General features: G+C 42.4%; 1 protein-coding gene across 6 annotated transcripts in view; it reads right to left on the bottom strand.

The window, feature by feature from the left end:
* LOC126471625 (uncharacterized) overlaps nt 1–23,126 on the bottom strand; it is a 142,062-nt gene that overhangs the window by 25,839 nt on the left and 93,097 nt on the right. For 4 of the 6 annotated variants that reach the window (XR_007586356.1, XR_007586357.1, XR_007586358.1 and 1 more), the window contains one exon: nt 12,882–13,028. Coding sequence is in view for 3 of the 6 variants with exons in the window: in XM_050099861.1 (XP_049955818.1) it covers nt 12,882–12,956 (75 nt within the window). In the remaining 3 variants the exon portion in view is untranslated. Of the gene's footprint in view, nt 1–12,881; nt 13,030–23,126 lie in introns of all 6 variants that reach the window. The other 2 variants (XM_050099859.1, XM_050099860.1) reach the window with 1 other exon arrangement.

Below are 23,126 nucleotides of genomic sequence, written 5' to 3'. Positions count from 1 at the left end.
AAGAGGTTTAGTTTATAAGTCACATGCACATCTGTTATCGTAATTTGTGCAGAAAAGTTATTAATTTATATCGAGTGACATTATTTAACAGGTTATTAAAATGACAGACAGATTTGTTGACTTGACAGAATAATTCTTTGTTACAAAAAGGCCGTTTTTTAGAAGTTTGTCAATTGACTTCTCTAATTTGCATAAATAAGTAAATAACATGAATTATTAAGAATTACATTGGTTTTCGTCTAAAATAGGAGTGTTTACGTGAATACTGAGTGAAAACGGTCCTAGTGAACAAATAGGTTTCACTGGGTGATTTTTATTTAAGGAGTTCCAAAATACGTAAGTTGGCCACTATTTTTCGTACTTCATGTTAATTATTTAAGATGAACTTAGTGTTTTTACATGATGACATTTGCTGTATCAGTGATCAAGTGATATTAACTTTTGTGTGGGTCAGTTATTCAGTATAATTTAATGGGTTGACTGTTTATGGAGACATGTTCTGCAGTCACAGTTAACATACACAATAACTTTTCTATAATCATAAATACTCGTTAAACTGGTTGAATTTGGAGGGTATCGCATACTTCGGTTAAGTAAAGCCTTTAATAGGTTCCGTTACAAGATGTTGAGGAATCTGCAGTTTTGAACAAACAAATTGTAGCCGAGCTGTATTGTCACGAAGGGATCAAATTCCGCGTTAAGGGCGGTCTGAGTTGCATTCCTAGTTCAGAACCAATTTTATCGACACACAGAAGCTCAAATAAAAGATGGAATAAGTGTCCTGTGACCCTACATAGCATTTGTTTCATCACTAGAAATATATAACTAGTATACGAAAGGTTATTGGCGATTGACTTTATTGTGGTTCAACCTAATGTCTACTTGGTAGAGAAGGAATATCATGTTGAATGTGAATTTCAGACCACAATGCCATTATACCTTCTTCACTTGGCGTAGCCAGAAGGGAATAGAATCTCTCTCTCCCTATCAAAAATCATCGGCAGAAGTGGGATTGAACCCAACAGCCCACCATACCCCCTTCTCACTAGCTCATTTTTCTATTGTAACGCCACACTGGATGAGAATTTTGACACATAGGCTCCCTGTAGTGGTTTGCAGCATGTTCAGTACATTCATTTACTTGGTTGACCGAATCGCCATGAACTAGCTGGCTTGGCTACCCAGTGCAAACATTCGACCCTATTTTGTAATCACGGAAATAAAATCACGTAATTGCCACCTACACAGAACTGTCAACAGTGTAGGATGCAGAAATTTAAATAGGAAGTGTTCTTTTACACGTGAACTACTCTACTGCGCGATCTGTTTGTTGAAAACGTCGTGCAGTGCAAAAGAAAAGCTGTAACTGTTTGTCTCTCAGAAGTCTAGACCCGGCCATATGCATTATCTCACAGCACTGTGGAATGCAGAAGTTCTGGAGGAATTATTGTTGAGTTCTGAAGGTGCAGTAGCTCGGTGTCAGCTAGTAGGTTAATGGTAAGCGTAGCGCTCTGTAGACAAGATGCCACGAGTTCGAGTACATTCACTGCCACATTTTTTAAAACGCAGTTCCGCTGTCTGCTGAAGTTATCAATCTAGTGGAACTTCGAACATAATTCCCTTCACTTCTCAACCAAAAATAGTCACATGTGGAAAAAGGGCTAACATCTGCGACATTTTGTTCTTTTCATGTTTAATAGACAACCAGGAAGCAGATGCATCTCGAAACTTTTGTATTATGTATGGGGAGAGCGCATCGTGCCAAAATACGTCAGAAAAGTATTTTCTACATTAGCAGTCGTGTGGTAGTGGCATTTTATTCTTCTTCAAACCTTGTTTGACAGCTTTAACTCAGAACAAGTTTTCTACATCCATGTAATCAATAAACTGCATGTGCATTGTCAGACTGTTATTGATAACATCAGAGAATTCGCATATATCGTTGATGATTAATTTCTCTCTCATGTTTACTATTGTTTTACCAATACTAAAGGAAACCTTACGAAAATTGTGCAATGCATTATAATAAATGAAATAAAACTACCCACGATAACCTTACGACGAAAGTCTGTTTTAATAAAATTGAGTATCTGTACACAAGCGTGCCTCTATTTACATGAATTAGTAAAATACTACTCACTTAGATTTTGATTGGGTCTGTGTTTAATTGGTATGCTGTGTCATACTCAAGAGTTATGCAAATGTGGCATTTCACAAATAAAGTTATGTATACCTAGAAACCCAAAATTTGCTTGTCAGCAGCGGAAAGAGGCGTTACCTGTTGTGCAGCATTGTAAGTTTTTCACCATTGCACTATGAGCCGAAAGTATTTTCTTGTGATTTCCTTATCGATGTTGGAACTGACTGCTTGTAGCTCTTTCACAGAAGGGATAAAAACGTTACATTCAGTGAGACTGGAACTAAAAACCATAACAGACGCTTTTTTTTTTACAGGTCAGCACGTTACCACAGAGCTGGTGAAGAGGTATGTGTCTTAGCTCCCTCTTATAAGGCTAATAGTGGCTAGAACTCGTAAACCGCTATTTAAAGGACGAGATTAGCTGCGATTTCCACGTGCAACGACTTTCCTAGGCTGAAAACCGTAAATTTACAATCTTTTCTTACATCTCAAGCGATAATAACTCAGATTATTCAATGGAAATGAGAGGTAAAATCAAGTGAACTTTGAGGCTAAACTCCGTGCACACCAGGAAATAACTCGTCGATCACAGAGTTGCCAAACATACCTTGCCTTGTTGCCAAATCTCAGTTACAGTACCAGCAGGAAGAAGACGAACCGATGTGATCCTACAGCGGGCTGGGAAGTGACCATAGGTGGTGTCTCCAAGTCGCGGCTGCTACGGCGTGGAATACTTAATGCGTCTGATCGCATTTCTGTAACTAGGTTTAGGGACTGTAGCGTAGTTACTAATAATACTCAGAACTGACTGAAAACTAAGCATCATAAATCAGTAACTCTCATAGTTGTTTTTATATTTCTTTAGTAAGTGTACTCAAAACTAAGAAACTCATTCACTGATGTTTTCGTGCCTCGCCGATAGTCGAGCACAACAACAAATAAAAAAAAAAAGAATGTGTGTGTGTGCGTGTGCGTGTGTGTGTGTGTGTGTGTGTGTGTGTGTGTGTGTGTGTGTGACAGAGAGAAAGAGAGAAATAAAAAAGAATAAGAGAGAGAGTAAAAAATTGTTGTAAAGAAATTGAATCATGGTATGTAAAGAAATCTTTCATTAAAATGACACGTTCCACATCATTACGAAATGTATTCATGATCTATGGAACAAGAATTAATCTAATGTAATCTAATCTAATAATATCATATTGATGACTAGCCACGAAGAGTCATGAATTAAGGAAATTTTTGCCAATACCAATTACCAAATCTAAACCTGAAAATAAAAGACGACTATTTTTGAAATATACTGGGACTCCTATCAAGACCCTTACAGGACCTGCAACATGCGGTCATGCATTATTCTGCTGAAATGTAGGGTTTCGCAGGGATCGAATGGAGGGTAGAGCCACGGGTCCTAGGTACGAACGTGCTGATGATGATCTAGCGCCATCCATCAGTTCTTAGGACCGTATGTTAAAGTAAAATCAAAGGAGACAGAAAACTCCAATAACCTCCTACATTTAACCTTAACATAGTTTTCCACAGCAGGGCATTTCCTGCAAACAGACTTCGGTCGCATTACTATAGATCCGCAGCGCTGACATGTCGTTCACACGGATACGGTACTATTAATAGCCCCCGACCATAGCAGTTCTGACAGCTCCATCAGATAACTGTGCTGGAAAGTGTCGTTCTATGGATCAGAAAGTCTCGGTATTTGATCCCTTGTCAGTCAGTCGTAAGTTTTGTATCTGTGCATTACCCTTTAATTCGACTGTGTTATTGATTGTTTCTGTAGAGGCAAATACTGTAGATAAAGATCGTACCCTAATACTATCTTCATCCTTAGCCAGCCACTTTATAAATTCGGTAATTTGACTGCAGAGGTCTGCGTAACGCAGTTTCACATAGTCTACATGTAAGTTAACCACTACGGCAACCGAATTGTTGTTAAATGCAGTTATCCCATCAGATTTTAAAACTCGGCAATCTGCTTCCTAGCTTGTGGATGCACAATGCTGCCTTCTTCTAACCCAGTGGACACGTTACAGAACACTGTTACACAGTTTGCACCACACAAAAGCGTATGACATAGGATGCATCACAAATAATGGTTCTTAGTGTGAAAAATACCAATCAGCACTGTGCAGTTGCAAATAGTAGCTTACCAATACGTTCCTTTAGTAATGGTACTTCATAAATTCATTTATAATCAGCAAAGCCTAGGCTGGAGTCAGGTCACAACACAGACACAGAAATGGATAGCGGTCCTCTGTGCTGGAGCAATATGATTTGTTGTGGGAGCTACTCGTATTTCCAGCTAGGCACGTCCGATTGACACTATACTCAGGTGTCAAAAGTTACGGGATACCACCTTTTTCCCTGAGTAGTGCAGCGACTAGACGTGGAATGGCCTCAACAAGTCAGTGCACGTCCCATGCACAAATATGGAGCCATACTGCCACTACAGCCGTCCATAACGGCGAAAGTATTACCAGCAAAGGATTTTGTCCACGAACTGACCTCTCGATTGTGTTCCATACATCTTACATGGGATTCACGTCGGGCGATCTGGGAAGTCAAATCAATCGCTCAAATTTTCCAGAATGTTCTGACATGGCGCATTGTCATCCATAAAAATTTCATCGTTGTAGGGGATCATGAGATCCATAAATGGCTGCAGATGGTCTGCAATTAGCCAAACATAGCCATTTCCAGTCAATGATCGATTCAGTTGGACCAGAGGACCCAGTCCACTCCTTGTAAATACAGCCCACTCTGTTATGGAGCCCTAACGAGCTTGCATAATGTCTTGTTGACAACTTTGGTCCATGGCGTCGTGGGGTCTGCGCCATACTCGAACCCTACCATTAGCTCTTACCAATTGAAATGGTGACTCATTTGACTAGGCCACGGTTTTCAGTCGTCTAGGGTCCAACAGATATGGTCACGAGACGCGCTGCAGGCGATGTCGTACTGGTAGCAAAGGCTTTCGCGTCGGTCGTCTGCAGCCGTAACCGACTAACACCAAATTTCGCAGCAGTAACCTAACGGATAATGCCTGAAATTTGCTGTTCTCGACACTGTAGATCTCCGAATACTGAATTCCCTAACGATTTCCGAAATTGAATGTCCCAAAGGTCTAGCTCCAACTACCATTCCACGTTCAAAGTCTGTTAATTCCCGTCGTGCAGCCGTAATCTAGTCGGAAACGTTTTCACACGAATCAACTGAGTACAAATGACACCTCCGCCAATTCACTACCCTTTTGTACCCTGTACCACCATCTGTATATGTGCATGTCGCTATCCCATGACTTTCGTCACCTTTTTTTATTGATAATGCACAAACTTTCCACTGCCATGATCGTCTGATCTACTTTCATGTTTGGAATGCCAGCCGCTGTTAATACTAAGAGCCCTTGTCATACATGTCCGGGACCGATGACCTCAGCGGTTTGGTCCCATAGGAATTCACACACATGCATGTCCGGTAAACTGCACATAAAGCTGAAGAATTATAAAACCATCCTATCTCAAACATCATAACTAAATCATAGCTAACACTTGGTTTAAGAATCATGAAAGAAGGTTGTATACATGGAAGAACCCTGGAGATACTAAAAGATATCAGATAGATTATATAATGGTAAGACAGAGATTTAGGAACCAGGTTTTAAATTGTAAGACATTTCCAGGGGGAGATGTGGACTCTGACCACAATGTATTGATTATGAAATGTAGATTAAAACTGAAGAAACTGCAAAAAGGTGGGAATTTAAGGAGATGGGACCTCGATAAACTGAAAGAACCAGAGGTTGTACAGAGTTTCAGGGAGAGCATAGGGGAACAATTGACAGGAATGGGGGAAAGAAATACAGTAGAAGAAGAATGGGTAGCTTTGAGGGATGAAATAGTGAAGGCAGCAGAGGATTAAATAGGTAAAAAGACGAGGGCTAGTAGAAACTCTTAGGTAACAGAAGAAATATTGAATTTAATTGATGAAAGGAGAAAATATAAAAATGCAGTAAATGAAGCAGGCAAGAAGGAATACAAACGTCTCAAAAATGAGATCGACAGGAAGTGCAAAATGGCTAAGCAGGGATGGCTAGAGGACAAATGTAAGGATGTAGAGGCTTATCTCACTAGGGGTAAGAAAATTAAAGAAACCTTTGGAGAAAGGAGAACCACTTGCATGAATATCAAGACCTTTGATGGAAACCCAGTTCTAAGCAAAGAAGGGAAAGCAGAAAGGTGGAAGGAGGATATAGAGGGTCTATACAAGGGCGATGTACTTGAGGACAATATTATGGAAATGGAAGAGGATGTAGATGAAGATGAAATGGGAGATATGATACTGCGTGAAGAGTTTGACAGAGCACTGAAAGACCTGAGTCGAAACAAGGCCCCCGGAGTAGATAACATTCCATTTGAACTACTGACAGCCAGGAGAAAGCCAGTCCTGACAAAACTCTACCATCTGGTGAGCAAGATGTATGAGACAGGCGAAATACCCTCAGACTTCAAGAAGAATACAATAATTCCAATCCCAAAGAAGGCAGGTGTTGACAGATGTGAAAATTACCGAACTATCAGTTTAATAAGTCACAGCTGCAAAATAATAACGCGAATTCTTTACAGACGAATGGTAATACTGATAGAAGCCGACCTCGGGGAAGATTAGTTTGGATTCCGTAGAAATGTTGGAACACGTGAGGCAATACTGACCCTACGACTTACCTTAGAAGAAAGATTAAGGAAAGGCAAACCTACGTTTCTAGCATTTGTAGACTTAGAGAAAGCTTTTGACAATGTTGATTGGAATAATCTCTTTCAAATTCTGAAGGTGGCAGGGGTAAAATACAGGGAGCGAAAGGCTATTTACAATTTGTACAGAAACCAGATGGCAGTTATAAGAGTCGAGGGGTATGAAAGGGAAGCAGTGGTTGGGAAGGGAGTGAGACAGGTTTGTAGCCTATCCCCGGTGTTATTCAATCTGTATATTGAGCAAGCAATAAAGGAAACAAAAAAGTTCTGAGTAGTTATTAAAATCCATGGAAAAGAAATAAAAACTTTGAGGTTCGCCGATGACATTGTAATTCTGTCAGAGACAGCAAAGGACTTGGAAGAGCAGTTGAACGGAATGGACAGTGTCTTGAAATGAGGGTATAAGATGAACATCAACAAAAGCAAAACGAGGATAATGGAATGTAGTTGAATTAAGTCGGGAGATGCTGAGGGAATTAGATTAGGACATGAGACACTTAAAGTAGCAAAGGAGTTTTGCTATTTGGGGAGAAAAATAACTGATGATGGTCGAAGTAGAGAGGACATAAAATGTAGACTGGCAATGGCAAGGAAAGCGTTTCTGAAGAAGAGAAATTTGTTAACATCGAGTATAGACTGAAGTGTCAGGAAGACGTTTCTGAAAGTATTTGTATGGAGTGAAGCCATGTATGGAAGTGAAATTTGGACGATAAATAGTTTGGAGAAGAAGAGAATAGAAGCTTTCGAAACGTGCTGCTACAGAAGAATGCTGAATATTAGATGGGTACATCACATAACTAATGAGGAGGTACTGAATAGAATTGGGGAGAAGAGGAGCTTGTGGCACAACTTGACTAGAAGAAGGGATCGGTTGGTAGGACATGTTCTGAGGCATCAAGGGATCACCAATTTAGTATTGGAGGGCAGCGTGGAGGGTAAAAATCGTAGAGGGAGACCAAGAGGTGAATACACTAAGCAGATTGAGAAGGATGTAGGTTGCAGTAGGTACTGGGAGATGAAGAAGCTTGCACAGGATAGAGTAGCATGGAGAGCTGCATCAAACCAGTCTCAGGACTGAAGACCACAACAACATCTGAATCATTTTACGTCTTTGGTCCAAGGGTATTTAACTGATAGAACATTCTACGTTATAATGAACGATGAAAAAAATTGTTCAAATGGCTCTGAGCACTATGGGACTTAATATCTATGGTCATCAGTCCCCTAGAACTTAGAACTACTTAAACCTAACTAACCTAAGGACAGCACACAACACCCAGCCATCAGGAGGCAGAGAAAATCCCTGACCCCGCCGGGAATCGAACCCGGGGACCCGGGCGTGGGAAGCGAGAACGCTACCGCACGACCACGAGATGCGGGCAATGAACGATGAATGTCACATATCAATATAAATAAACGATGTAGCAGATCGGATCAATAGCTCTAAAGGATTGTTCGGTTATAATGCTGCTGAGTATAGGGAAATATAATCACAGGGATATCGTAAGGAATTTCATAAAACCAAGGATAAATTGGATGGTGATGACTACAGCGTAACCCTGTTCGAAAATGTGAGAGGTATGCTCCCAAAACTTAAATGTAATGCCATCGAGGAACGACGATGTAGTTCTCACACAACCATGTTGGGTAAAGGGATGGGAATGTCAGGGTGGAATAAATACACCACCAATAGGAATGACTCCAACCATTCAAAAATAAGTGGCAATACAGTGAATTTTACGAAATGTCATGTTTTCTCTGTAACAGCAGTTTATGCAGTGTCTGTGTGGAGGTAAGACATGCTCTACTCTAGTCGAAATCCGTTATCGTGCAAATACTATACTAAGAACAGTATAATTATAGATGCAGCAGCAAGTCTTCTATGAAAATTGCTCTGGAGAACTAGTCTCTTGTATTCTTGCCATTAAAAACCTATATCTGTTGTAGATATCATAAAAGAGAATAGGGTATGGTTCAAATGGCTCTGAGCACTATGGGACTTAACTTCTGAGGTCATCAGTCCCCTAGAACTTAGAACTAATTAAACATAACTTACCTAAGGACATCACACACATCCATGTCCGAGACAGGATTCAAACCTGCGACCGTAGCGGTTGTGCGGCTCCAGACTGTAGCATCTAGAACCGCTCGGCCACTTCGGCCGGCGAATAGGAGGCATATAGATAATGTTTTCCTCGATAAACTCATCTGTGGAATAGGAGAAAGTATCCATAATACTGTTACAATGTATCCCCACCACTCACTCTACACAGGCCCCTAGAATATGTGTTTAGATGTAGGCTGTTATTTACAGAAGGGCTGCAACTCCAATAGGCTGGAGCGATTTGCATAGGATTGACAACTGGTCCAAGGAATGGCAGTAAATAAATGTAACTATTGTATACAAATAGGCGAAGAAACCCACTATCCTTCTATTATAGCAGGCCGCTGTGACCAAGCGGTTATAGGCGCTTCAGTCCGGAACCGCGCTGCTGCTACGGTCGCAGGTTCGAATCCTGCCTCGGGCATGGATGTGTGTGATGTCCTTAGGTTAGTTAGGTTTCAGTAGTTCTAAGTCTAGGGGACTGATGACCTCAGATGTTAAGTCCCATAGTGCTTAGAGCCATTTGAACATTTTCTTCTGTTATGCTGCTAACGACGACAATTCACTAGAAACGGTAGCCATTGTAATATGTCTGGAAGTAAGCACCTGGGGAGTTCTAAAGTGCAATGAATACATACAAGCCAAAGTAGATGCCTTGCTGAGGATCGTTGGAGGAATCTTTAGGAAAAATATAATCCATCAATGAAAGAAATGTCTTAGAAAACACTGGTTCAACCAAGCTGTAAGTCGTGCTCGTCAGTCTGAACCCTTACTAGGTCATATTGATAGAAGATGTCGAGAGAAGATCCAACGAAGAGTGACAGTAGCGGAGTCGTGGTATATGCTGTTGCAAGAGAAGTGTTATGGGTCATGGAGAGGTTTAACTGTTAAAAACCTAAAGCAGTATGTTCTGGGCATTATACGAGTATTACTTCCTGCTTATATGTTTTACTTTCTAGTTTTATACAGAGACTCTTTTCTGTCATTATCAAAGAAAACCGCCAATATCGTAGATGTGGACGCAGTTTATCATTATAACAAAATTACGAGGGATAAGTACGCTGTTAGACGATTGCCAAATTGTAATGTAAAAGTTACAGAAAGAGGGAAGTGCTGGTGAAAATTAGAAAATTGCATTTCAAAATTAGAGAGGCGAAATTTGTACATGCTGCGTATCATGAAGGCTGCAGGTTTAATAGAACATTTGTGAATGGTAAGAATGTAGTGAAAATTAGTACCATGCAGCAATACTCTAATAAATGGTGCTCACATGAGTAATGTAGGCGCTCTCTTTGGCGTTCTTCTAAGTGTTTAGCAGCCAATGGTTCACCCTTTCTTCCGAACCTAACGCTGTGTCTGGATACTTTTGATCAGATAAGGTATGCAGATTGCACATCGCTACAAAATGGAAGCGAACTCTCGAATAATTCATTTCTATTTGGAGTGGTGGTCAGCGTGAGGATAAGCGATGTATCTTTCCCCGTTGCAGCTGGCCAGCCTGCATGGAAACGTCTGTACGTGAGTAGGTGTGGGGAGGGGAGGGGGAGGTGTCTGTAGATGGGAAGGTGTCAGGGGGAGGGGGGGGGGGGGTCGCTTGTGGTGTTCGTTGATCACAGAGGATCATTTTTCCAGCTTCCAGCTGCTGCTTTCCTACGCATGTGTGTCCGGCGAAGGGTAGATTTTAATTTCTTATTTCAGGAATGGCCGTGTGCCGAGGCATTGTGATATGAACACGAATACAATGAGGGAAACGCAAGTAGCGCTGCAATGTGCCGGTAGCAGCGGCACGACCATCAGATGCATGACAGTAGCCATAAAGAGCACTTCAGGGCAGCACCAGTGTGCGACGAGAGGCGAGGTAGCACTCGTCGGCACACGAGGCGACATTACACTACATCATTTTTTTCATTGTACATGTTGGAACCGTCCTTTTAATTATCATAATTTGACCCAAAATTGCCGCCATTCTCCCAACATATGTTTATGCAAGTCTAATCTTGATTATTATAATTTGTGACCCAGAAAATGGTGGTCTACCCTCCCCCAGTCATCCCAGCAGTGGTGGCAGCTGTTTTTACGTTAAATATAGGTATCACTAATGCTAATAAAGTTGTGTGGGGGTTAGCACAAGTTCCTCAAGAGGCCACATAGCGAACGTTGGTACTAAGGCATCGTGATAGTGACGTCCCTGTCTATGTAACAGAGTAGAAATGCTGTGCGATTTCCTTACAGTGAAACATAGAATTTGTACATAGCAGGTGTGTACTCGTAATTGTTCAAAATGTTAGACATTCAACTACTAGGATATCTGTGTGTTAACTTAAGTAATGCTCTGTGGCGGTAGTTGTTAAGCATTTACAGTTCTATATTCACATGTGTCTTCCAAAAAGTCAGTATTTGTGGGATACTGTGAGAAAATCGATAAAATTGTAACAAATTACTCCAAGACTGCAAATAGTCTCATATGTTGATGTGCTTACAGCAAATACTATTGGGCCCAATACTCTGCTGGTAATTGCAAAAGCGAAATTGCTAATATCTGATTTTGTTGCTGCTGGTGCTGCTGTTGATCGATCCACATGTAGAGCATGAATACTAAGTCCATCACATAATGTTGGGTACCCTAGTGAGTAGCAGTTGGGTGGTGATGGTGGACGGATAGGAATGTCTTACACGAGTGGGGGACAGGAGGCCGCCATTTTATGCATCATAAATTGTGATAATTAAGATTACCTTTGCATAAAGATAACTTCGTATGATGGTAACAATTCTGGATAATAAATTATGGTCATTAAGATGACAGTTATACCATACGGCTAAAAGTATTTGTCTCGTAAGTAACAATCTTGTAGACAAAACGAAGAGATTGAGTGAGCAGATTTTTATATTATGGTGATAAATTACAGGGTTTGTTTACGTAAGGGGAGCTAGGCCCACTGGCTAGTGTGTTTGTATAAAGAGAGCAACGGACTCTTTATTGGTGCACATCCACTGCTCGACTCTTCCATCTTGGACAAGATTCTAGTGCAGATGACTTGCTGCCGCCTCACTCTGACCTGTTATCAAGTGACAAACGTGTGTCTGTGTTGAGTGAATGACTGTGAAGAGTTTGTCATGCTTGCGTGTTATTGAACGAAACCCGGTGCTGACATGTAGTCTACTCTCGAATACACCACTAACAGGGATGGGGGCAGAGGGGGTGTGTGTCGAGCTTAACGTCTCCATGCGTCACACAGATCATCATCAGCAGTGTCACATACCCTCACTGCATGAGGCACTGCAGAGGGATTTAGAATTTAACAGAGAACATTGGTGTAAAGTCTGATGACCATGTACTGTGTGCCAGCAGCTCTCCTTCCCTTGTCAGCCAAACATTGGCGATGAAAATTTCTTTTCACCACAAGAAGTGAAACCGGTTACCTCTGGGTCGAGAACCATTGCACAAGCGTGCATTGGCGATCTCGACTACGGAAGCAGGCTAGATATGACAGAATTGAAACAATCATGTCTACAATTTTAAGCAGTTAACAGTGCTAAGATTATTAATTTTTTGCTTATGGTGGAGACTGTACTACGGGACAGGCAAGAGAGAATGAGAACCCGAGGACTGTGCCATACAAACAACAAACTCTAGAACAATTGGCAGTTCAGCAATGAAATCCATGACGTAACAGGAGAGATCTCTTGATTACAGCTTGCTCCTCACTAAAGGGCGCCGAGACCCTTGTCTCTACTGCAGAAACAAGCATGCAATATAATGTGTTCTGACCTGCTGTAAGTGTTGAACAATGACCACGATGACGTCGTTTCCCACAACTGCTCTGCAGTGTAGCAGTACTGAAAACTGAGCAGGAAAACTTTGTAAGCTACGTGTTACCTTGTTCCCGGCAATGCTTGACGAGCCCTCTGGTTCGAAGTGTGGGCTGCTGATTACAGATGCTGTATCCGCCATTCCCTCACTCTCACTGTAGCCGCCGGCAAGTCTCTCGGAATAATTTGCCTCTCCCTCTTCGTCATCAGTGACCTGCAAAACAGTAGCCTTCAGCTAAATACATGAGAACAATACAAGACAACGGTTCGTAAGTATAAAATCTAAATCGTGACCAACACTCATGTAATGACTTGATGCATCTAATATGCACAGAAGAGGAGCTTTGAAGCCTCGCAGCTGGAATGGGTAGGATCTTCTACTGTTTCTTGAAATTTATCAAACAGTGCACCGTCATTCTATTCTACATTGAAGAGCCAAACAAACTGGTACACCTGCATAATATCCTGTAGGGCCCTCGCGAGCATGCGAAAGTGCCGCAACACGACGTGGCATGGACTCGACTGATGTCTGAAGTAGTGCTGGAGGGAATTGACACCATGAATCCCCGGGCTGTACGTAAGTCCGTAAGAGTACGCGGGGGTGGAGATCTGTTCTGAACAGCACGTTGTGAGGCATCCCAGATACGCTCAATAATGTTCATGTCTGGGGAGTTTGGCGACCAGCGGAAGTGTTCAAACTCAGAAGAGTATTCCTGGAAACACTCTGTAACAATTCTGGACGTATGGGATGCTGCATTGTCGTTCTGGAATTGCCCAAGAAGACATGAACGGATGCAAGCGACCAGACAGGATGCTTACATACATGTCACCTGTCAGAGTCATATCTAGACATATCAGCGTTCCCATATCACTTTACTTTCACATGCCCCACACAATTACAGAGCCTCCACCAGCTTGAACAGTCCCCTGCTGACATGCAGGCTCCATGGATTCATAAGGTTTTTTCCCTGCCCATACATGTCCATGTGCTGGATACAATTTGAAGTGAGACTCGTCCGACCAGGCAACATGTTTCCAGTCACCAACAGTCCAATGTTGGTGTTGATGAGCCCAGGCGAGGCGTAAAGCTTTGTGTCGTGCAGTCATCAAGGGCACACAAATGGGTCTTCAGCTCCAAAAGCCCATATCGATGATGTTTCGTTGAATGGTTCGCACGCTGGCAGTTGTTGATGGGCCAGCACTGAAATCCGTAGCAGTTTGTGGAAGGGTTGGACTTCTGTCATATTGAACGAGTTTCTTCAGTCATCGTTGGCAGTGTTCTTGCAGGATCTTTTTCCGGCCGCAGCGATGTCGTAGATTTGATGTTTCACCAGATTCCTGATATTCACGGTACACTCGTAAAATGGTCGTACGGGAAAATTCCCACTTTATCGCTACCTCAGAGATGCTGTATCCCATCGCTTGTGCGCCGACTATAAGGCTGTGTCCTAAGTGAGCGACAGAAGCGAGTGACAGCATGCGACAGCTTCAGGTGACAAAACACAACCGCAGGTGTGGGTTTGGAAGTGCCCTACGTGAGCGACATCTGTGTCGCTGCCTGTCTCCCACTGCAACTGGCGACGTTTGAATTCAAACGCGTTTGAATCTTGTCACTGCAGCATGCGCAACAGAGAGCGACAGGCACGTGTCTTCTCTGCACAGCAGTGGAGCGGACGCGATGGCAGCTATGAATTACTTAACATCCGATTTTAAGAAAACTATTCGGTGAAAAAATGTGATTCTTCCGCAACCTGTAGCTTGATATCTTTAAACGATAAAGGTCAGAATTTATTTTCGTTATTCGCCATAGTTACTGTGATGCACGAAATTGAGTACATGTGTGCACGAAATTTTTAAGAATTTGCAGAGGTAAAATCACATTGTGTAGACTTTCCGTATAGTTCATTTAAGGCCATATATTATTCTACATCTACATCTACATTGATACTCCGCAAGCCACCCAACGGCGTGTGGCGGAGGGCACTTTACGTGCCACTGTCATTACCTCCCTTTCCTGTTCCAGTCGCGTATGGTTCGCGGGAAGAACGACTGTCTGAAAGCCTCCGTGCGCGCTCTAATCTCTCTAATTTTACATTCGTGATCTCCTCGGGAGGTATAAGTAGGGGGAAGCAATATATTCGATACCTCATCCAGAAACGCACCCTCTCGAAACCTGGCGAGTAAGCTACACCGCGATGCAGAGCGCCTCTCTTGCAGAGTCTGCCACTTGAGTTTATTAAACATCTCCGTAACGCTATCACGGTTACCAAATAACCCGGTGACGAAACGCGCCGCTCTTCTTTGGATCTTGTGTATGAAATGTAACCAATATATCTAAATTGTATTTAAAGTTGAGACCAGAATTATATCTCTTTCCATTTTTGAGATATTGGTTGTTATATCCGCGGACGGGTCGCTCGCAGCGCGTCAGAAGCTTTCCTGCGCTTCGGGAATCAAGTGGTCGTAAAAATCGTCGTATCTCATAAAAGGTTCAAGATATCGAAACGACGAATTTTGGAAATGACAGCACGCAGAAATAAATTCACACTTTTATCGTTTGAAGATATCAAGCTACAGGTTGCGGAAGAATCAATTTTTTTCATGGAATAGTTTTCTTAAAATCAGACGTTAAGTAATTCATAGCTGTCGTCGCGTCCGCACCACTGCTTTGCCGAGAAGACACGTGGCTGTCGCTCTCTGTCTCGAGTGCTGCAGCGACAAGATTCAAACACGTTTGAATTCAAACGTCGCCAGTTTCAGCGGGAGACAGGCAGCGACACAGATGTCGCTCACATAGGACACTTCCGTAACTGCACTTGTGGTAGTATTTTGTCGCCTGAAGCAGTCGCTCACGTAAGACACGGCCTAACACCTCGTTCAGACTTGCTCAAGTTTTGCCAACCTGAGATTGTAGCAGCAGTACCCGATCCAACAACTGCGCCAGACACTTCTATTACATAGATGTTGCCGACCACAGCTCCATATGCTGCCTTTTTCATATCTCTTTGTTCGAATACGCATGCCTACACCAGTTTCTTTCGGAGTAGTTTGGTCGTATGTCACAACGAGATGGTCGGCTTAATTTTGAATAGTGCAAATTAAATTGTGTTAGTCAAGAAAGATTAACACTCGGCCGAATAGATACGCGAATTATCGTGCGTGTTCGTGAGGGAGGGAGGGAGGGGAGGCCATCGTCTGCAAATCGAATCCGCTCGGCGGATTAACGACGAAGGCCGTGGTGGCGGCCAACCTGTGAATGGTTTTTAGGCGCTTCCTCACATCCGCCTAGCTAAATACCGGGATGGTGCACATGTCCCACCTCAGTTACACAATTCGCAAGGATTTCGAAAAAGGTTCTCACACTTCACATGGGATAACACGAAGACGGCAAACAGACGAGGATGCACTAATTTCGTCCCTGAGGGAAAGGGTGTTGACAGGTACGACATCCAGTTACTCCCTACCTATTAAAATTGCCAAATTTAGCATAACGTTCCGACCATGTGCAGATATGAGATAAAGGCTGGAAAAATGAAGAAAGAGTAAAGAGTGATTAATACAATGTGATGGATTCTGTGTTCAAAGGAATGAAATTAAATTTGCTGTCCAACACAAAACCAATAAAACTGCACTGATACGAGTATACACGCTCTGTACCCTCACTGAAGCATGCGAAGATCAACATCAGAGAAATCAAATAAACAATATTCTATAAGATTAAACATAATTCTCACAAGTATATGGCTCCTAATTTTTAATAACAATATGGTGCCCATCTAGAAACGTACTCAGTCGTTCGAAGTACACTGATGCGTCCAACCCATGTAACTCACGTAACATTCCCGACAAACTAGCGTCAAACACATATTCACTAGCTATCAGATCTGTGGGCTGCGCTTTCTACGGTTCTCGACCAGTCATAGTAAAGCACATTCATGATAGGTTCGCAAGCACGCCGTATGATGGTTTGAAAAACTGTCCACGTCACAGTTCGAATTATTTATTACATGAGAAATGAGAATCTGTGGAAAAAGGGAAATGCATTGAATAAAGGAGTGATATGACTACTATTTTACAAATTAACAGAGAAATTCAAGGGAGTGACGTGAAGCAAAGCAATACTTTGATATGTTATTATTGTTGAGGCAATTCGCAACAATACGTCGATCTAAGCAATATTGTAAGTGGGACAACATTTTATTTTAAAGGGAAAACAGGTAATATACTACCTTTGCGATTGAGAGCCTGGTCCTATTTAGCAGTCTGTTTTAGAAATCTCCACTCTGACTGCACGTCATCTTGTTTCAGGACTCCGAGGTAGTGTGGCGACGGAGACACAAAATGCTGGTATTTCACGATTCTGCGTTAAAGATAACGTCCCTGGATCCATTACACAATATGACACACGTACTGTCGTGGGGATCTAGACATCGTGAGATTGGAGTTCCAGAGTGTACACAATCTGAAACACGTGGCACTAACATATTTACGGAGTAGATTTATAGGATGTTGTATGATGTCCTACTCTGCAGCAACTGTGAAACAGTGAACACTGAGTGTCACGATACAGTTCAAAGCTTTATCACTTCAAATCACGCACCTCGTAATGTTTAAATCTAATATTGTGCATACGAATTGTTTCAGCAGCAACCCACCGATATAAGTCACTTGCACTCGCCGAAACTATCTCAGTTCATACTGGAATTAAAGCACAGTACACAGTTCACAATTTACTCAGTAGTAATCACTGTATCTCTGTAGTTATGCATTTACATCCACACATATACTCAGCTAGTCGTCATACGGTGCTTGGTGGGGGGTACCTTGTACCACAACTAGTCATTCCCGCTCCTGTTCCACTCGAAAATGGAGTGAGAGAAAAAAATTCTCTATATACTTTCACACGTGCACTAACTTCTCATACCTGGTCTTGGCTGTCCGTACTCGAATTATACATTGGTGGCATTAGAATAGCTCTTCAGTTATTCGCAAATGCCGATGCTCCAAATTTTCTCAGTAGTCTGTCGTGAAAAGAACCTCTTTCTTTCACGACTTTCCAGTGGAGTCACAAGCATTTCTCTAATACCCGCGTGTCGATCGAGCACGCCGGTAACAAACATAGCGTAACACCACTGGATTTCTTCGACGTCTTCCTTTAACGCGCTAGCGGGGATCCCAAACATCTGAGCAGTACTAAAGAATGGGTTGCAGAATTATCGTATAAGCGATTTCCTTTATAAATGAGCTACACTTTCTTAGAATTCTTCCAATAAACCGGACTCACTAACTCTCCTTTTCTACTTCCAACTTTACGTGCTCATTTCATTAAATTTCATGTCGCTTTGAAATGTATGCGTAGATATTTAATCGATCTGACTGTGTCAAGCAGAACAACACTAACAACGTATTCGAACATTAGATGATTGTTTTTCCTGTTCATCTATTTCACTTACATTTATCAGCATTTGGAGCTCGCTGCCATTCATCACACCAAATAGATGATATGTCGAAGTCATCTTTCACACTCCTACTGGCACCAAGCAACAATAATTTCTCGTACGCCACAGCTTCAGCAGCAAACAGTCGCAGGTTGCTTGGTTCAAATGGCTCTGAGCACTATGGGACTTAACATCTGAGGTCATCAATCCCCTAGAACTTAGAACTACTTAAATCTAAATAACCTAAGGACATCACACACATCCATGCCCGAGGCAGGATTCGAACCTGCGACCGTAGCAGTATCGCGGTTCCGGACTGCAGCGCCAAGAACCGCTTGGCCACTGCGGCCGGCTGTCGCAGGTTGCTGCTCACCCTAAGCGTCAGATCGGTTATGTTTGTAGCGGACATGAACGGTCGTATGACATTGATATGATGCACATATTGGTTTAAATGTTTTATTTGCGTCCTCTCACACGAAAACCAAAGTAACAGTCGTGCCACCACGTCAACAATCATTGTTTCCTCCTCGCTGATCGCTACCACTCGATTGTTCAGTTTCAGTAGTCGTACGAGGCTCTGTTATAGGAAAGATACCAAAAGAAACATCAAAACATTTACGTTCAGTAGTCTGTAGTATTTTAATATAATGACATTTCTTAATAAATATAATGAATAAAACTAAATAAGAAAAGGAGAAACTTCACTGGTGAGCAAAACTTAATGATGGAAACTTTCTCTTGATGTGTCACTGCCAAGTAACATAACTCGATGAAACTTGACCATACGTGAAAACAACTGCTACAATATAGTACATAAAGTAACTGAAAAAATACGCAGTGAAACGAACAGAAATGACACTTTTATTCAAAGACAATAATTTCTGTTATCTATAGTAATTGGTTGAGTTGTTGATTTGTTGCTGCCAGTAGTTTTAGATCATCCATGTATAGCAAATGTGATTTTGTGTGGGTATGTTTCAGTAATATTATAGCCATAATTTGTATTATTTAGAATGTTGGATAGTGGGTTCAGAGCAAGGCAGAACCAGAAAGGACTTAATGAGTCTCCTTGGTATATTCCACGCTTAATCTGTATTGGCTGTTATGTGATATTATCTGAATTTGTTTGGATATTAAGTGTGGTTTTCCAATTTTTCATTACTATGTTTAGGAACTGTATTAATTTAGGATCTACTTTGTATATTTCCAACATCTGTAGTAACCATGAGTGGGGTACACTATCAAAAGCTTTTTGGTGATCAATGTATGCGTAGTGCAGCGACCATTGTTTAGTTTTAGCTTGATATGTCACCTCTGTATCTATTATCAGTTGCTCTTTACATCCTCGTGCTCCTTTGCAGCAGCCTTTTTGTTCTTCATTTATAATTTTGTTCTGTGTTGTATGTGTCATTAATTTCCATGTAATGACTGAAGTTAATATTTTGTAGATTGTTGGTAGGCATGTTATGGGGCGATATTTTGCTGGGTTTGCTGTGTCTGCTTGATCTTTAGGTTTCAGATAAAGTATTCCTTGTGTAAGTGTATCACGGACTGTGTATGGGTCTGCAATGTAATTGTTAAATAATTTAGTTAGATGTGAATGTGTTGAGGTGAACTTCTTTAGCCAGAAATTTGCTATTTTATCATTTCCAGGGGCTTTCCAATTGTGCGTAGAATTAATTGCTCGGGTGACTTCATGTTGCAAAATTATCACTTCAGGCATTTGTGGCATCATCTTGTATGAGTCTGTTTCTGCTTGTATCCACCGTGCATGTCTGTCATGTTGTACCGGGTTTGACCATATGTTGCTCCAGAAGTGTTCCATGTCTGTTATGTTTGGTGGATTGTCTAGTTTAATGTGTGTGTTATCTATTGTCTGGTAAAATTTCTTTTGTTTTGTGTTGAATGTTTGGTTTTGTTTCCTTCTATTTTCACTTTCTTTGTATCTTCTAAGTCGTTTGACCAATGCTTGTAATTTCTGTTTCTTTTCATCTAATTGCTCTATTGCTTCTTGTTGTGAGATTTTACCTAACCTCTTTCGTTTTTTGTCTGATATTTCATTTCTTATAAATTGTGTTAGCTGTCCGATGTCTTTTCTCAGTTTTTCTATTCTGATCTGTAGCCTGTGTTGCCATGCTGGTTTTGTGGGTTTCTTCTCTGTGTTGGTTGGTTCTGATCTCTGCCTAGTGTGTATATTTAGTGTAGTGAGTGCTCCTACATATACCAATAGTTGTAATTCTTCCATAGTTGCATTTTCATTTATTTTGTTGTGCATTATTGTGTTGATAGTTGTTTCGACTTGTGGGTTATTTGATGGTCTATGCAAGAATGGTCTAATGTCTGTATTTGTGTCTTTGTATTCTATATATGTCAACTGAAATTTTTCTTCTATATCTAACATGTGTGTCACTTCATGTTCTATTTGTGCTTGTTCTGGTGGCTGTCTTAAGATTTCGTTTTCCTCTGATTGTATAATTGACGCATGTTGTTCTTTGTTTGTTTGCTCTGGGTTGTTTGAGTCCATTACTGTATTTTCTTCTTCTTCTGATTGCACATTATTTTGTTCCAGTATTTGTTGTACTTGTTGTTTGATGTTTTCTAATTCTGACTGGGGTATCCTGTTATTTTTGATTATTACACGAATCTGATCAGCTAGTCGTTGTTCTGTTAAAAATTTTAATTCTGGGTATCTGGTAATAAATGTTGTGTATACTTGTGATCTGTATTCAGTTGTGTTGGTTCCTAAGTTTGTTACTTCATAATAATGGAACATGAGGTGTCGGTTAGCTTCATCTGACCATCTCATCCTCTGTCTGTTTTTCTTCTAGAGTGGTTGCAGGAAGCATATCCTGCAAAACACCTCTATTTGGATTTAAATCATTTGCCGTGTGGTTAGCAGTGTGGTTACCATTGTGGACGGGCATAGGGTTCAAGCGTCGTCCCCGACCATGACAGCGCTTGTCCGAGGCTTCATTACTTCTGTCCTGAACCAACTAATCACACTAAAAGGGGGGTTAGCCCTATTAGTGGTTTGTTATTTTCGTCGCCTTTTACAACTGGCAGAACATACCGGAGGCCTATTCCTTTCCCAGGCCTCCACGGGGTTCATTATTATTAGTAAATAGTGCAATATCTTTGCATGGTAGCTATTTTTCAGGAAATGTGTAAGGTAAGGTTATGTATGATCCTGTGTTGCTGGATTCAGATACAAGTAGTACCAATGCCTCACTGAACTGCTATCATTACACAGTACACAGTCAGTAGAAGTTCAGGTTTCTGTTAAAAGATTTTTCACCTGGTGAACTATTTTCCGTATTCAGAATCTACAGTCCTGGAAATGGAAAAAAGAACACATTGACACCGGTGTGTCAGACCCACCATACTTGCTCCGGACACTGCGAGAGGGCTGTACAAGCAATGATCACACGCATGGCACAGCGGACACACCAGGAACCGCGGTGTTGGCCGTCGAATGGCGCTACCTGCGCAGCATTTGTGCACCGCCGCCGTCAGTGTCAGCCAGTTTGCCGTGGCATACGGAGCTCCATCGCAGTCTTTAACACTGGTAGCATGCCGCGAAAGCGTGGACGTGAACCGTATGTGCAGTTGACGGACTTTGAGCGAGGGCGTATAGTGGGCATGCGGGAGGCCGGGTGGACGTACCGCCGAATTGCTCAACACGTGGGGCGTGAGGTCTCCACAGTACATCGATGTTGTCGCCAGTGGTCGGCGGAAGGTGCACGTGCCCGTCGACCTGGGACCGGACCGCAGCGACGCACGGATGCACGCCAAGACCGTAGGATCCTACGCAGTGCCATAGGGGACCGCACCGCCACTTCCCAGCAAATTAGGGACACTGTTGCTCCTGCGGTATCGGCGAGGACCATTCGCAACCGTCTCCATGAAGCTGGGCTACGGTCCCGCACACCGTTAGGCCGTCTTCCGCTCACGCCCCAACATCGTGCAGCCCACCTCCAGTGGTGTCGCGACAGGCGTGAATGGAGGGACGAATGGAGACGTGTCGTCTTCAGCGATGAGAGTCGCTTCTGCCTTGGTGCCAATGATGGTCATATGCGTGTTTGGCGCCGTGCAGGTGAGCGCCACAATCAGGACTGCATACGACCGAGGCACACAGGGCCAACACCCGGCATCATGGTGTGGGGAGCGATCTCCTACACTGGCCGTACACCACTGGTGATCGTCGAGGGGACACTGAATAGTGCACGGTACATCCAAACCGTCATCGAACCCATCGTTCTACCATTCCTAGACCGGCAAGGGAACTTGCTGTTCCAACAGGACAATGCACGTCCGCATGTATCCCGTGCCACCCAACGTGCTCTAGAAGGTGTAAGTCAACTACCCTGGCCAGCAAGATCTCCGGATCTGTCCCCCATTGAGCATGTTTGGGACTGGATGAAGCGTCGTCTCACGCGGTCTGCACGTCCAGCACGAACGCTGGTCCAACTGAGGCGCCAGGTGGAAATGGCATGGCAAGCCGTTCCACAGGACTACATCCAGCATCTCTACGATCGTCTCCATGGGAGAATAGCAGCCTGCATTGCTGCGAAAGGTGGATATACACTGTACTAGTGCCGACATTGTGCATGCTCTGTTGCCTGTGTCTATGTGCCTGTGGTTCTGTCAGTGTGATCATGTGATGTATCTGACCCCAGGAATGTGTCAATAAAGTTTCCCCTTCCTGGGACAATGAATTCACGGTGTTCTTATTTCAATTTCCAGGAGTGTATTTAGACAGGAAATGGAAGTACCGTAGTGCACTGCTGGAATCTACAAGTGGAATGCTGATACATGCTCATCCAACCCGTTGTTACATAGAACTGTTTATTCTTGTATTATGTCCTGTTTTATGA

This window comes from Schistocerca serialis, chromosome 3, assembly GCF_023864345.2.
Source record: "Schistocerca serialis cubense isolate TAMUIC-IGC-003099 chromosome 3, iqSchSeri2.2, whole genome shotgun sequence".
NCBI lineage: Eukaryota > Metazoa > Arthropoda > Insecta > Orthoptera > Acrididae > Schistocerca > Schistocerca serialis.
The sequence above is the reverse complement of the archived record's forward strand: the minus strand, read 5'-3'. Positions and strand labels throughout refer to the sequence as shown.